The 15,150-nt window shown below is 35.0% G+C and overlaps 1 protein-coding gene across 4 annotated transcripts in view; it reads left to right on the top strand.

The window, feature by feature from the left end:
* The window catches only part of STAM2 (signal transducing adaptor molecule 2), a 56,744-nt gene extending 46,556 nt beyond the window's left edge, over positions 1 to 10,188 (top strand). For 2 of the 4 annotated variants that reach the window (XM_082840743.1, XM_082840744.1), the window contains exons 9-14: positions 421 to 503; positions 638 to 725; positions 1,701 to 1,755; positions 5,577 to 5,730; positions 8,293 to 8,462; positions 9,945 to 10,188. In XM_082840743.1, the coding sequence (XP_082696869.1) occupies positions 421 to 503; positions 638 to 725; positions 1,701 to 1,755; positions 5,577 to 5,730; positions 8,293 to 8,462; positions 9,945 to 10,176 (782 nt within the window). In that variant the 3' untranslated portion in view covers positions 10,177 to 10,188. The remainder of the gene's footprint in view (positions 1 to 420; positions 504 to 637; positions 726 to 1,700; positions 1,756 to 5,576; positions 5,731 to 8,292; positions 8,463 to 9,944) is intronic. The other 2 variants (XM_082840746.1, XM_082840745.1) reach the window with 1 other exon arrangement.
* Positions 10,189 to 15,150: the final 4,962 nt, after the last annotated feature.

Raw genomic sequence — 15,150 nt, 5'->3', positions numbered from 1 at the left:
AGGAGTTCATAGATTTAACTCTGAAATCAGCTAATTAGATAATACTCTGTCTACTCTCTCATATATATATTCACCCTAGTGATAACACTCAGTTCTCAGGAAAGTGTCTGTAATGACAGTTCCCATGAATTGCTTACTTGTTCCTCTAGAATGTAAGTTCCATCAGGGCAGGGATTCTTATCTGCTTTATTCATTGGTGATTTCCAATGCCTAGAACAATGCCTGGCACGTAGTAAGGGCTAAATAAATGGTTGTGGCATGAATGAGTGAACATACGTAATAATTTATATTGATTATGAAACGTGATGATTATTTAAAGGGTTTCCATTTTCTTATGAATAATCACAGGCTACTTATAAATTAATGACTAAAATACCAAAGTAAATACTAAGGAACTTAAAGTTTACTTTGTTTCCATAGCAGCTGTGGACAAATTGAATGTAATTGATGATGAAGAGGAGGAAATTAAGAAATCAGAGCCTGAGCCTGTTTATATAGATGAGGTAGGATCCTTCTTTTGTTTAATGGTTAAACTGTTGAGACTTAAAATGTATTATCCTTGAGAATGCTTGGAAAGAGTAATTTTTATTATCATTGAAATTAAAACTCTTTGTAAAGTGTCCTATTACTTTTTTAGGATAAGATGGATAGAGCCCTGCAAGTACTGCAGAGTATAGATCCAACAGATTCAAAACCAGACTCCCAAGACCTCTTGGACTTAGAAGGTGAATATTAGGGATTAATGTCATTTAATGTTTTCGCTATTTATGTCTTAAATTTCTTCTGCCTTGGGTTGCTTCCAGAGTTTAGAAATCTCTGGTGGGAAATAGACTGATGTAGTAAATGAGTAAACATATTACTTAGAAGATGTTGCTGTAAAACTGCCTATCCTGTCCAGTGAAGAAGTCTTTGCTTTTCTGTAATATCATTAGTGAAATATGCAGTCCAAAAAAGGACAGAATTAGAAATAACAGCATATTAATTGAGTCAAAATGTTCGAAATTCTTATTCCTCTTTTAATTCTCTTGTGTCATAACTTTAAATGTCAAAATTATACATGATCTGTGTTAACTTTGTAATGCAGTTATTTGATGCATGCTGATGTGTCTTTTTAGTCTCTAAGAAATCTGAAACAAAACAAATGTCTTTATGTCTTTTTTAATCCATTGGGAGAAAAATCTCTGTGATAAATGGATAAATGTTATTAAATTTTTTTATGGAAGAAAGCCTGGTTATGAATATATAATATTATGCTATTGTATCAATGTTTATATTTGGAGATATATAAAATGTTTTATTTTGAAATGGCTTAAATAAATGAAAAATGTTCATATCTAATCTGTACTTAATTACATATTTTATACACTGTGACTCAAATTCCTTTTACTTTAGCTAATAATAGTTTTCTAGGTATTTTTAAGATTTTTGAGGTAACTCCAAATTTCAGTCTGCAAACTTAGTACTTCCAGAGAACATGGTGGGATTTCTGTTCTGATTTTGACTTTGCCTTGGTCACATGATATTAATGTTGATGCTGAATAGTATTAAATTTGGTCTTTTGTAGTCCCTTCTCTAGCATAAACTTAATTCTCTTTGTATTTTGCATGGTGTTGCATATGGTGCTCTGTTGTTCAAAATTGTTGAAATTGACTTAAACTGGTTTTTAGTTTCAAGATTTTAAAATATTTTTGTATTTACAGATATCTGCCAACGGATGGGTCCAATGATAGATGAAAAACTTGAAGAGATCGATAGGTGAGATTCTTCATGCAGGAAATAACAAATATAGTTTTCCTAAGTTTACTTGTTTTTGGCAGAACTTTAAGCTAGGGAGTTTTTGTGGAACTGTTCCAATCTTTTGAAATTGTTTCTCAGTTTCCAAAACTCTTACAAACTAATAGCAGAATGGTACTTTTGATTTTGGTGCAGTTTTTTTCATGGCAATATATTACATGCAGAATGATAGACTCCAGCTCTTACAGTGCCAGTCTTCCTTTTCCTACTTGGGCTGGAGTTGAGAGATAATGAGTTGTGAAGAATAAAGCACAAAAATGGGAATAGGGATCTTAGGCAAGCATTGTTTTGTTATATAATGAGAAGTAGTATTTGTAAAACTTTCAAATGAAATTTCCTATGTGTTTGTGACTCTAAATCCAGCGTATATACCTTCTGTTCTCATTTTTGTTCCCTCTGTATCTCTGTTGTCCTTTTAATTTCATTATCCCATCTAGTCTTACACTTCCTTAAAAATAGTAGCACTGAAAGACAGACTGTCAGGGTTTTGAGCTTTTAACTTAATTTTGCTCCTTCTCTTATTCCTCAGAGCTTTCTGTCTGAAGTCAAAGGGGGCAGCCATAGTGAATGGCAGACAAGGAAGAAGGCTTTAGTGTTCCACCATCCTCCCTTTCTGTTTACTGAACTTGTGTACAAAACAGCACAAGAACAGGAACTACTTTACTTCTTATCCACCTTTACCAGAGAAGAGTAGTAGCAGCAAGATTTTTTTCTAGTCACTGAAGATTATAATCTTTGTTCCCTGAGACTTTTTTTTTGTAAATTTGTTGTATTTTCTACAGAAATGAAAAATAAATCCCTGTCGCAGTAAATGAAATGATGGTAGCAGTTTCATCACATTCTATTGGTCTTATTTTGGAGAAAGCATTGAATATCTACCTATACATCTGTTACTTTGGTTTCATTGAAGGCATGTTAATGGTCAGTGAATAATCAAATGGGAAAAATTAAAAAGAAAGATAGTATTATCTTAGGTGTGGTTAGGGGTGCAATTATTATAAACCTTTCTGGAGCCTAAACATAGTCTATATCTTTTAACCCAGCAATACTAAATACATAGGGATATATGCAAAGATTTACCTCTTAGAGTGTTCTTCACAGTGTTATTTATAACAAACTTGAAAGTAACTAAAATAACTCTTTTTTTTCCCCTTAATTTTTATTTATTTATTTTTTGGCTGCATTGGGTCTTTGTTGCTGTGCGCGGACTTTCTCTAGTAGCAGTGAGCGGGGGCTACTCTTTGTTGCAGTGCTCAGGCTTCTCATTGCGGTGGCTTCTCTTGTTGCAGAGCACAGGCTCTAGGCGCGCGGGCTTCAGTAGTTGTGGCTTATGGACTCTAGAGCGCAGGCTCAGTAGTTGTGGCACAGGGGCTTAGTTGCTCTGCGGCATGTGGGATCTTCCAGGACCAGGGCTCGAACCTGTATCCCCTGCATTGGAGGTGGATTCTTAACCACTGCACCACCGGGGAAGCTCTAAAATGTCTTTCAATGTGAAATTGGTTTAAAAAGTATTCTACATCCATACATTCTACAATAAAAAGCATTACCACTGATAAATATCTATTGACATGGAAAGATGTCATGCTATATAATGAAAAAAAACCGAAGATATGACAGTATAATTTTATTTTTGTTGATAAAAAAATATCTTCAGAGAAAAAGGTCTAGAACAATTAAAAATTAGAGTGATATTTTCTGATATGAGTTAATTTTTTGAGTGAAAGCTCACCTGTTAACCAGTTCTCTCTTCAATTTCAGTTCCTGAATGGGCCAGCTGGCATTTTCCATTCCATGCCCACTAACTGCAGATGCATCTCCTGTTCTGGAAAATGCTTGCTGTTCTGCAACGAATTTTTATTGACTATTTACCTTTGTCAAACATTCAGAGATGAATAAAATATTGCTTCTTCCCTTGAATGGATCATTGTCAGTTTGTTTTTCCTTAAAAGAAAAACAACTTTACTGTCAGAATTTAAAATTTTACATTTCATTTCTGTCTGTCATTGTACAGAATGAAATTTTGTAGCATTTATCACACTAGGAAATTATATTGTGTAAACAATATAAATTAACCCCAAAAAAGTATACATAGAGTTATTGAACAGAGATCCATAGCTTGAACTTAACTATGTTCCAGGCTGTTCTAACGTTCTTTCCTTCTACCTTCCGAAAACCGTTTTCTACCACCTTAATCAAATTACCCTCTTCATTCTTCCCTCGTGTACCCTTCTCGTTCCTTTCACTTGCCTTAATTCACACTGTCCCACTGACCTGACTTAGTCTTCCTTTTTTTGCTTGGCCTCTCCATCCTTCCTCAGGTGCCAGCTTAAGTCCCAGCTTCTCCCTAAAGCCTTTTCAGTCAAATTAATCCCCTCCTCTAAACTCTTCTGTTCCCTACCTATTTCATTTAATTTTGCATTCAAGTATATGCTGTCTTACATGATTTGCTATTTTTCAGGTACTTAGCCTTGTCTCCCTAGTAAGTTGCAGTCTTTCTGAAGGAGAGGACCACACCTTCTGCCTAATTTCTCTGTCCCAGGATAGTTTTAGTAAAAAATTTGTTTCTTTGGTATTATGTCTCAAATCCTGGGAGGTGATCTAAAATGTGCTCAGTCATCCTGCCCTTCTATGTTCTTCTGGTATTCATCAGTATACTGGGTTATGTGGACCAATTGCCTATGGTTACTTCTTAGTCACAAATTTGTCAGCATGGACACTAATTTCTGAAGCTTCCTGTACGATTTATAACTGGTATTTCTGAAAATAGAGTTTGACCTCCTTTATACAGTCACACATGCAAGAGAGGAAACAGCACTTTTTGTTTGTTTGAGACATAACAGTCTCTGATAGAGGAAAGATGACAAGTCCTGACAGGACTCAGTCCAGGTCATGTATTTGGGAGCCCTGTGTCTGGCTGCCTGTGTTTGCCTCTTGTCTTTCGAGTCTCTCTGTGTACATATTTAAAAAGCTACATTTAATAAACAGACTTGTGGGTGCTTTAGGCCAGATAAAGTGGCTGTTCAACTTTTATGAACTTGTCAGTTGCAAAGGGAGTTCTTTATTACTCCCAGGGTAACAGGCAAAACTGTACCAAGTCAAAAGGATTTGCATTGGAGTTCCTTGGGCAGATTTGAAGATGCAAATTTGAAAATGTTCTTATTTGGACCTGGTTTCACTCACTTTTTCGGAAGAAACCAGCAAACAAGCAGTAGAGACTAGTTCATTATATTGTTTTCATTTTCATTTTCAAGGATAATTATTCTTTTTTTTTTTTTTTTAAGTTAATCCTTTCATGAGTATGAGCAAATGAAAATGTGTGTGATTTTGTTTGTGAATGTACTTTTATCTCAGTCATATTGTATTTCATAGCAGGCTCTGGGCCTTGCCTGAGGACTTCCTTCTACTAAGATTTTTTTAATTAAGGCTTGGACTCTTCCTAAATTTAGTAATTACTCTTCTTTGTAATTGAATTTCCAACAGAGACCTGTAACATAAGAAACAACATTCTCCTAGCACCAAAATTATGAATTGATTGCATTTTATGAGGTGTGGAAAGGAGTTCCCCTAATATTATGAAGTCATATCAGCCTAGACATTACATGAATTAAATAATTCCTCCTCCCATTTTCCCTTTTTGAATATACTTTCATATATATAAAGAACCTTTTAAAATATGAGTAGAAAATGTGGTAAATTTTTAAAAATAATTTATGTTGCTAAAAATTAAAAATAAAATGCTTAAAAACTTTGAAGAGTATTAAAGTGCTTCCCTTCTATGTTAGGAAGCATTCAGAATTGTCTGAATTGAATGTAAAAGTCTTGGAAGCTCTGGAACTATATAACAAGTTGATGAATGAAGCACCAGTATATTCAGTCTATTCAAAGATCCATCATCCAGCACATTACCCACCTTCATCAGCTGGAGTTCCAATGCAGGTGAGCATTTTTGAGAACATTTTTCAAAATTTAAGGAAAGTTTTAAATTTAAAAAAAGAAAGCTTTAAAGCATAGTATTAAAATTTCTATGGTCTATGAATAACATTATAAAATTCATCTTTGTCAAAAATGTTGGCTGAACAATTAGTGTTCACCAGGACAATTACAAAGACACTGATATTTCACAAATACATTTTAGTTCATTTATAACATAAGAGACCATTAAATATATGAGGGGAGTTCTGTTCTTCATAAGCTATTGTAAATATAAAGCATAAATCCTTTATGTAAGTGTAAATCCTTTTTGTAAGTATAAAGTATAAATCCTTTGATTTAGGACAGTGCCTGGCATGTCACAATTTCTACAGATGAGGTACTGATGCTGTTCCTGTTGCTCAGCAAGCAAAATTTAACATTTCTTTTAAATTTCTGTTAAGATTTCTTTGACTTACATGATTATTAAAAGCCTTCATTAAAGAACTCATTTTGTTCTCAGATCATGCTTTATATTTTCTTAGATGCACAACTTAAATTGTGCATGCATAACATATATGATGCAGGCATATAGATGCAGGTTCCATGAGCCATTCGTGAACACCATCTTTTCCAGAACTTTACACCTTTTCTGTGTTTCCCAGCTGAACTGAATATTTATATTTATCAATATCCATTATTCTGAAACCTTTTTGAAATTTCGGCCAGTTAGTGGTTGAATTCAGAATGAGTTTGGATGAACAAATTTCATATTAATTTACAAAAACTGGGATGTAAAGGAGTGTGTGAAGGAGACACCAAGGAGAAAAGATAGAATATGGATGCATAATCTAGATGACTTGACACAACATAATTGTTAAGTAAAAAAAAGAATAGTTACCATGGTAACTCACATCGGACAAGATGCATTTATCAAATATGCCATGCCCTGAACTTTTGAAAATGATGAAAGAGTCATTACATATGAGGATAGAAAGAATTTCTGGGTGCAAAAGACAGCTGGAGTTTATTCAATATTGCTTCTGTTTTCAAAGAGTTATCTGCTGCTGCTATGAACATGGAACAAAAAGAAATGTTTGCGCCATTGTGTTATGGGACTGTGTGTTGTATTTACTTCTTTGTGTGTCTGTTAAGGGTTATTTATTATTCCTATGTCAGGTTTTTCTGTTTAGTTGCATACTATTTACAGTCTGTGTTTTGCTAAGCATAACTCATTTCTTTAAAAAGCTAGCTTTCTGTCTAGTTTGATTCTTCACATGATGCTATCTGTACTATTCGTGCATAACAGCATTTGAAATATTCAAAGTTCCTATTCTAATTTGAAAAAAAAAGTTCGCACTAAAAAAAGTTAGCGTAACACACCATTAATTGCATCTGTGAAGGCCACTCAGGAATCCTAACCTGCAGAAGAGGTCCGCTTCCACCATCTCAGCCTGTGGTCAGTGGGCTGTTATGTGTCTGCTAAGGAGGTAATATGATTGTACTTATTAATGTCATAGTTGATTTGGCATTTCTAGCATTCTGAATTTTCATGTCATTGGTCTTTGCTTTAAAAATAGCTTAGTTTAAAACTTATGGTTACCAAGGGGGAAGGGGTGGGGGGGAGGGATAAACTGGAACATAGGGATTGATATATACACACTACTATATATAAAATAGATAACTAATAAGAACCTACTGTATAGCACAGGGAACTCTACTTAAAACTCTGTAATGACCTATATGGGAATAGAATCTAAAAACAGGTGGATATATGTATAACTGATTCACTTTGCTGTACAGCAGAAACTAACACAACATTGTAAAGCAACTATACTCCAATAAAAATTAATTTTTAAAATGAGCTCAGTTTAAAACTGGAGCGATTGATATTTATTAAACGTGCATCATTTTGATGCTGTATTTGGTAAGCAGATGGTAGATCCTGTATGTTACCCTGGAAATTAAGTAGGGCACATATAAATATTCACAGAGACTTAGACCTTTGCTATTTCTTAAGAGTACATCTCCTTTACCCATAGTTCTTCTTCTTTCCTTTTGTCCTATCTGTCCTGCAGGCAGGATGAAGGAGGCATTGGCAGAGAGGGCCTGCACTCTGCCTTGATACCATTTATTCTTCAACTTGCTCTTTTAAGTTTCATTCTTAAGAAGTTGAATAAGTCACCTGAGATGGGGGTGAAGAAGGTCATCTCTCTGATGGTAACTTGAAGTGATACTGTGCTGCCCTTCAAGGGAGTGTATAGTTTTCTGTGGCTCTTCAGCAAGACATGTTACTTAGTAATAGGCAACCTGGGTGGATTCCAACGTGCTCCTTAAAAGTACACCACCTCCCTTCCTTTCAACCCCCTGCAAAATAAAAGAACAAGTAAATCATAAATTTCCATAGGTTTGGCACTGTGATTTGGAAGCGCTCCGCTTTTTATACTAGGGTGGATAGATTGGTAGAATCAGATTGCTCCCCAAAGAAGTATAACATTTTATTTCATTTAAGTCTTTTAAAGTTTTAAATGTATTGCTAGGTAGTTGTTTGGGAGATCAGTGAGTCAACTTTTTCTCTTTGGTCAATAGACATATCCAGTTCAACCACATGGTGCAAACTATATGGGTCAAAGTATTCACCAAGTCACTGTTGCCCAAAGCTACAGCCTAGGACCAGATCAGATCGGTCCACTGAGATCGCTGCCTCCAAATGTGAATTCCTCAGTGACAACACAGCCTGCTCCAACTCCGTATTTAAGGTGAGTGTTTGGGAGCTGTGTTAATTTTGTAATTATATGCATTAGATTTTCACAGATTTTCAGAATGAGAATAATTAGACCCTTCTCTTTATAATAATAGTGCCCTCTTTTGCTATTGAGATGAAGTTGTAGAACTTCCCATTCAAGATCCCATGAAATTGGAATGGTGCTGTCTTAGCTTTGTTAACCATACTGAGATGGTGCCTAGACCTGGCTTATGGTCTGGGTCCCCGGGACAAAATAAAGCTAACTGTCCCTTACAGGACCCAAGCCTGTACTTGGGTCCTGTAAGGGTATACTTAGCACGGTGCTCTAATCAGCCTAGTAAAGTAGTCCCAGACATATTTTAGGAGCATGTACTCCTAAAAATCAGAAAACTTTTGTTACTTTGACTCTTAAAAAGAAGTGTGTTTGAGCTGTGGAATTTGTAGTCTAAGTTTTCATACTAACTTCTATTCTGAAAAACATGTTTAAATCTTGCCTTCTGTTAACTTTGCTTAACCACACAAAAGGTTTATTCAGTAGTCACGTGTAATGATTTGTAAGGTCTCTTCCCACTCTTAAATTCCATGTGTATAAATTTTAGACATTATCTGGAAATTAAATAAATCTGTTGGTATTGGTGTTTGATTAAGTTAAAATGTAAAAATTTTGTTATCCTGGGTGACACTAGGAATTACAGAGAGAAAAACGAGTATAGACATGACTCGTTTTTGGACGAGTATAGACATTAATCCTCCTATATTGAAGCAGTGTATTTGGTGCATTTAAAAATTATATATCTTTTAAAAGATATGCTATAGTAATTACAGGAACAAATGAAAGTCCTGCGATTTGGTGTGACTTTTCAACTTAGTGGGGTTTTGGGGGTTTTGTTTTGTTTTTGTATAGTGTCAATAAGTAAACTATAGGTCAGGACTATTTTGAGGGTAGATTCAGGACCCTATGTGGATTACATGTTCTCCCTGCCTTTATTATTTTTATGTAGGGATTCAGGTTAAGCTATCCCGGGCAGCTTTGAAAGTGCCCTACCAAAGGAAAGTATAAAGAGTGGGTGAGGAATAGTGGTCTCCTCTGTGCTGATCGAGAGAAGAGGGAAGGGAGAAAATCGGCCGAGGGTGTACTTGAGCCGGGGTTTCGTTCTCATTGCAGCTGGCCAAGGACGCCAGCATCAGAAACAATCTGCATCTCCTCAAAAGATTTCTAAATGTTTTCCGTGAGAGATTTTGGAGAAAACAGAATTAGATAGGCCGTATAATCCTATATTTTATTTCTTTTTGAGTACTTTCTTCTTCCCAAATATAAAAATTACATTAACAGTATTGGATAGCTGGAGTAGTTAAATCATAATCGGAATAGTAGAGGTATATAAACTTAAAGAGACGGAAAAGACATTTTTATTTTCTCATGATGATTGATCTCTGACCGTAACTTAGATAATGTAAAGTAAATATGGTTTTCTTTTTAAAATTTTGTTTATAGTGCTGGACAAGACACTGTTTCCAATCCTACTTACATGAATCAGAACTCTCACCTTCAATCAGCTACTGGTGCAGCTGCTTACACGCAGCAAATGGGGATGTCTGTGGATCTGTCATCTCACCAGAGCACTACTTCCAGTTTGCCGCGGTCGGCAGGCTTTGCAGTGGCAGCTCCAGCTCATTCAGTTGCACAGCAGCAAACAGATTACCCTCAGCAGCAGCCTCTCCTTTAAAAACAAACCAAGCATTTTCTTGAAAGCCTTCCTAAGTGTACTACTTGACCCTTGTGATTGTAATCTGAAAATATTAAAAGAAGAAAAAAAATTTTTCTCAGCTCAAAAGGCCCATGGATAAAGCTCAGAAACGTATTTTACTCTAACAGGCCATGAAAGGTTTTTTCAGTCCCAACTTGTTTGAGGTCAAATTTTTGATGAGAGGCAGCTTCAGTTTCCTTCCAGTTAGTTTTTTCTTACTTTCAAATCTCTCTACACAAATCTGGACAACGAGTAAGTAGCCTTATGACACTAAACAACATGACATAGGAGCGTATAAAGAAACCACCATTTACCCCTAAAATATGGTAATTGGGAGAGCACTGAAACGTTTAAGTATTTTTTGTCTGCATATTTTTTTTTCAGAGTTTCCCACCCATCATTATTTTAAAAGGCAAACATGTTTTTGTGTACGCTAGCTTCCCTACATATTTCCTTTGGCTTCTTAAATTGTAGTTGTGTTTGCAGTACTGTCAGTTTTGCTCTCAGTGGTGTGTTGAGTAGTAATTAGCATATAATTGTCTACAGAAGCAAGAGCACTTTGGGAGGAACAAAAATGTTTTCTGTTATTATCAGTGAAGACCATGTAAATGCAGTTGTGTGATAAAGCATTTAGCCAGTCCCCCAGTCATGCCAACAAGTGGGCTGAGGAATGCCCCACAAAACATTTCCATTCCCTGGAAAAAAACGATTTCTTTTCCTACAAGGTTCCTTGGCATTTAGAATTGCCACTAATGACCTTTTCAAGTGATTTTGGCCATTCTCTAATGAAGGTATGGTCAGTTTTTTTTTTTTGTTTTGTTTTCCTGTAGTGTGGTGTGCAGAGATGCTGCATTCCCTTTTTACAGAGTATATGTGAATTTAAGCTATGAGACATTCCTAATAATTTGATGTGATATATATACCAAGTGTGGATGATGTGTGTTTTTATTGATGTTGTTCTTTTAAAGAGATGATTTGAGTACCACTGGTATGCCAGACTGTTGAAAATTTTGGCCATTCCTTTCAAAAGTAATCCTGAGCCTGTGGAATAATAACAGGCAATGGCTTTATAGGGAAGCCATCAAGACAGTTTTCCTGAAGCCTATGTTTTAAAGTGAGTTTATAGTGCTAACAGATTCCATGTACTTCAGGAGTTCGGTAGTAAACCAATAAGGATTGTTTTCTTTCCTAAAAATTTGCACACTACTGCATCATCTGCCAACTTTTTAGATAACACAACATGCAAATAACATATGCTTACAGATATATGGTATTTAGACTGGGGAAAAACAATGGACATAAGTTTTGTTTTTAAAAAGTTAACTTGTGGGAATTCTCTGGTGGTCCAGTGGTTAGGACTCGGCGCTTTCACTGCTGGGGCCCAGGTTCGATCCCTGGTTCGGGGAACTAAGATCCCGCAAGCCGCCAAAAAAAAAAAAGTTAACTTGCATGGAAGCAAGATTTCTATATTGTTTTTTAAAGAAAGCCCTTAATCTTTCTACCAAGAATCCGTTTGAAGACAGTACTCTGGAAATTTTTGTCATTTATGTAGTTACAGAAATTCGATTATAAGTATGTTCCTTTTTCAAAGAAACTGTATATTAGAACAAAATAGTCTTATGTATACTACTTGGTCTACATGTAAAGGGAAAAACAAGCAGTATTTGAAAGCCCAATTTCTGTCATTTTCTTATTTCAGGTACAAGTAACTGGAAAGAAACTTAACCTTTCATGTCTCTGTTCTGTTTTTTATCCAGTATTTTCCTTCTATGTGAATTCAATTATATACTTATAAAAAATTCTAAAATGGCACCTTACTTTTTTGGAACTGAATCTTCTATTCTGTAAAGAAAACAAAACATAAAAAACATTTACAAAGCTGCTCTTAATAATAATTAATGTTTGCATATATATGGAAAATCTTATTTTTCCCCTAAACAATATTTAATAAAGTTATTTTAATGTTTGTGTAAATAATTCATGTATAATTGTGATCTGAGTTGTAAAAGCTTAATTCTGTATAAGTCTTTGAAGTAGAATAAATACTGCACACCCACTAAATCGGGATCTGCCATTTAAGTTCACCTAATGTAGTTTTGTAATGATATAACATGCAACATGTATATAGTGTATATTGGCATTTAGCAGTGAAATTTTATACATCCAGAAGTTTCTTCTCCCTTTTAAATTAAAAATTATTTTTGCCATACTGTAATGAATTTTGTGTTGCAGGTTGTTGATAGTATAAAAACGTTATTGAATCTGTGTACTGAGATGATATTTTTGGTGTTAATAAGAAACACAGGGTTGTTATTTTTCTTTCTTTTTCATGATCTTATGGATTGTATTTAAGACCTGTTTATAATTAAATGTTTTCTGCCAAAGGAATTGTCTAACATCAGATTTCTACATTAGGTTCATAGGTTTATATAAAAAATAAAAATAACTTCTGCTTTTTCATATTGTATCTTGGTACATTAGAAAGAATTCCTGAAAATTTATAATAAAATTAATTTTCGCTAATGTAGGAAAAATTTCCCCTGGATGTTAAACTGTATAAAGTAGGATATGTTCTTATAGTTTGGAAAATGTATGGTCTATCAGTATTGTCTTGTAATTTGGTAATTTGTTTATAAAATTACCTGAACATTAAATAATTATAATATTTATATCAACTAGGAGTTGATACTTAACTACGTAACAAATTTCACTGTAAATTTTTGAAAATAGTTATAGTTTCATTGTCCAAAGTTTTTAAAAAATTGATTATTAGATGTTAAAAAAAATTATGGCTTAAAGATTTAAAAAGCAAGTTTTTCTTAGTAAAAATTGTAAGTGTCAAGGCCCCTGACTTCTAAGAGAGGATTTATTGAATTGTCATTATGATGAGAAAGCTGAAGTTATTTTTGTAAATAATAAATTGTAAATAATATAGCACCAGTCTGTCATGCTTTGTTTCTGTCAAAAGGCATTTTTCTTATTTACTTACATCAGTTTTAGTAAGTAAAGGGAGCATTCAATTCTAGGGATTTGATTTTTTTGTTGTTAATTTGATTTATTTTTGTTTGAAGGTTAAAGATTTTTTTTTTTTACGTTTATTTATTTATTTTTGGCTGCATTGGGTCTTCATCGCTGTGCTCGGACTTTCTCTCTAGTTGTGGCGAGTGGGGGCTGCTCTTTGTTGCAGTGCGTGGGCTTCTCTTGGCTTCTCTTGTTGCGGAGCGCAGTTTCTAGGTGCGCGGGCTTCAGTAGATGTGGCGAACAGGCTTAGTTGCTCCGCGGCATGTGGGATCTTCCCAGACCAGGGCTGGAACCCGTGTCCCCTGCATTGGCAGGCAGATTCTTAACCACTGCACCACCAGGGAAGCCCCAAGATTTATTTTTTAATAAAGCTTTCTGCAGAAGAATTATTCTAATTTTACCAAGCCAAATTTGAGTTTGCATCTTTAAAAAACATTACTGTGTCAAAAAAAATTAGGTTGCTTACGTAGAGTAGTGGGATGAATAGTGTCCTCCCAAAATTCACGTTCACCCAGAATGTCAGAATGTGACCTTATTTGGAAAAAGTCTGCAGATGGAATTAGGTAAGGATCTTGAGATGAGATCATCCTGGATTTAGGGTGAGCTCTAAATCCAATGACAGGTGTCCTTATAAGAAGAGAAGACACAGAGACAGCGAGCAAGTCATGTGAAGATGGAGGCGTAGATCGGAATTATTCTGCCACAAGTCAAGAACTGCCTGGGGCCACCAGAGCTGAAGGAGGCAAGGAAGGATTCTTCCATAGAGACTTCAGAGGGAACATGACCCTGCTGACACCTTGATTTCAAATGTCTAGCCTCTAAAACTCAGAAGAAATTAATGTTTTAAGGCACTATGTTTGAGGTACTTTGTTATGGCCGCACTAGGAAACTAATGAACTTGGATAAAAGTGTACAGCAAAATCTGAATACCAAGCATTCCAAACTTTTACAAGATGGGTTAAAATTGTCACAAGAGTTCTGAGACAAATGTTTGTAGCCCAATAGCAATTCTTTTATTATCTTTTCCAAACTATAATGAAATTGCATGGATAAATGAAACTAAGACCCCTGATAATCCCATAATCCCATTTTTAGTGATTTTTTTAAAAAAAATCTACATTTCAATTATTGCTTTCTTTATGCCAGAGGTGTTAACAAGATTGTAGCTTATGCATTTACTATTCACTCTTCTCCTCTATCTTGAGTAGTGGGTATTGAACGAAAGGAGAAATTTTCAAAGGCAAGCAGAGGAACAGAAGAAGAAACCAGAAAACTGGATTGGATATTCCCCAGAAAGGCTACTGAATAATGGAGTTGTGTTCTTATTTTATACCATTTAATATACTAATGAGGAAAAGAAAGACTTTCCAATATCTTTACAGCAAGTCAGTGACCTCTACTAATTACATGTGGTCTAGGGAGCCTGCTACCTTTAAAAAAAAATTGAGGTGAAATCATATAAAATTAGCCGTTCTGAAATGAACAATGGCATTTAGTACATTTATAGTGTGCAGCCACCACCTCCCAAAATTAGACTTTTTGTGTCTCACTGTTTTCACTTAATATAAAGTTTTGAGGTGCATCTCTATATATACCATAATATATGATGTTCATATACCACAGTTTATTCATTCATCTGTTGATGGATACTTGGGATGTTTCCACCTTTTTGCTGTTGTGAATAGTACTGCCATGGACATGCATGTACCTGTTATTTGAGTACTGATTTTCAATTCTTCTGGATCTATACATAAGAGTGGAACTATTGGGTTATGTGGTAATTCTATATTTAATTTTTTGAGGATCTGCCAAACTTCCACCAACAGTGCATGAGGGTTTCAATTTCTCTACATCCTCACTGACGTTTATTTCCTAGTTTTAAAAGTTATAGCTCTCCTGGTAAATGAGAAGTGGTACCTCATTGTGGTTTTT

The sequence above is a fragment of the Leucopleurus acutus genome (genome assembly GCF_964270905.1).
Source record: "Leucopleurus acutus genome assembly, chromosome: 6".
In the NCBI taxonomy this organism is placed as follows: Eukaryota; Metazoa; Chordata; class Mammalia; order Artiodactyla; family Delphinidae; genus Leucopleurus; species Leucopleurus acutus.
This window is presented reverse-complemented; position numbering and strand designations above follow the sequence as displayed.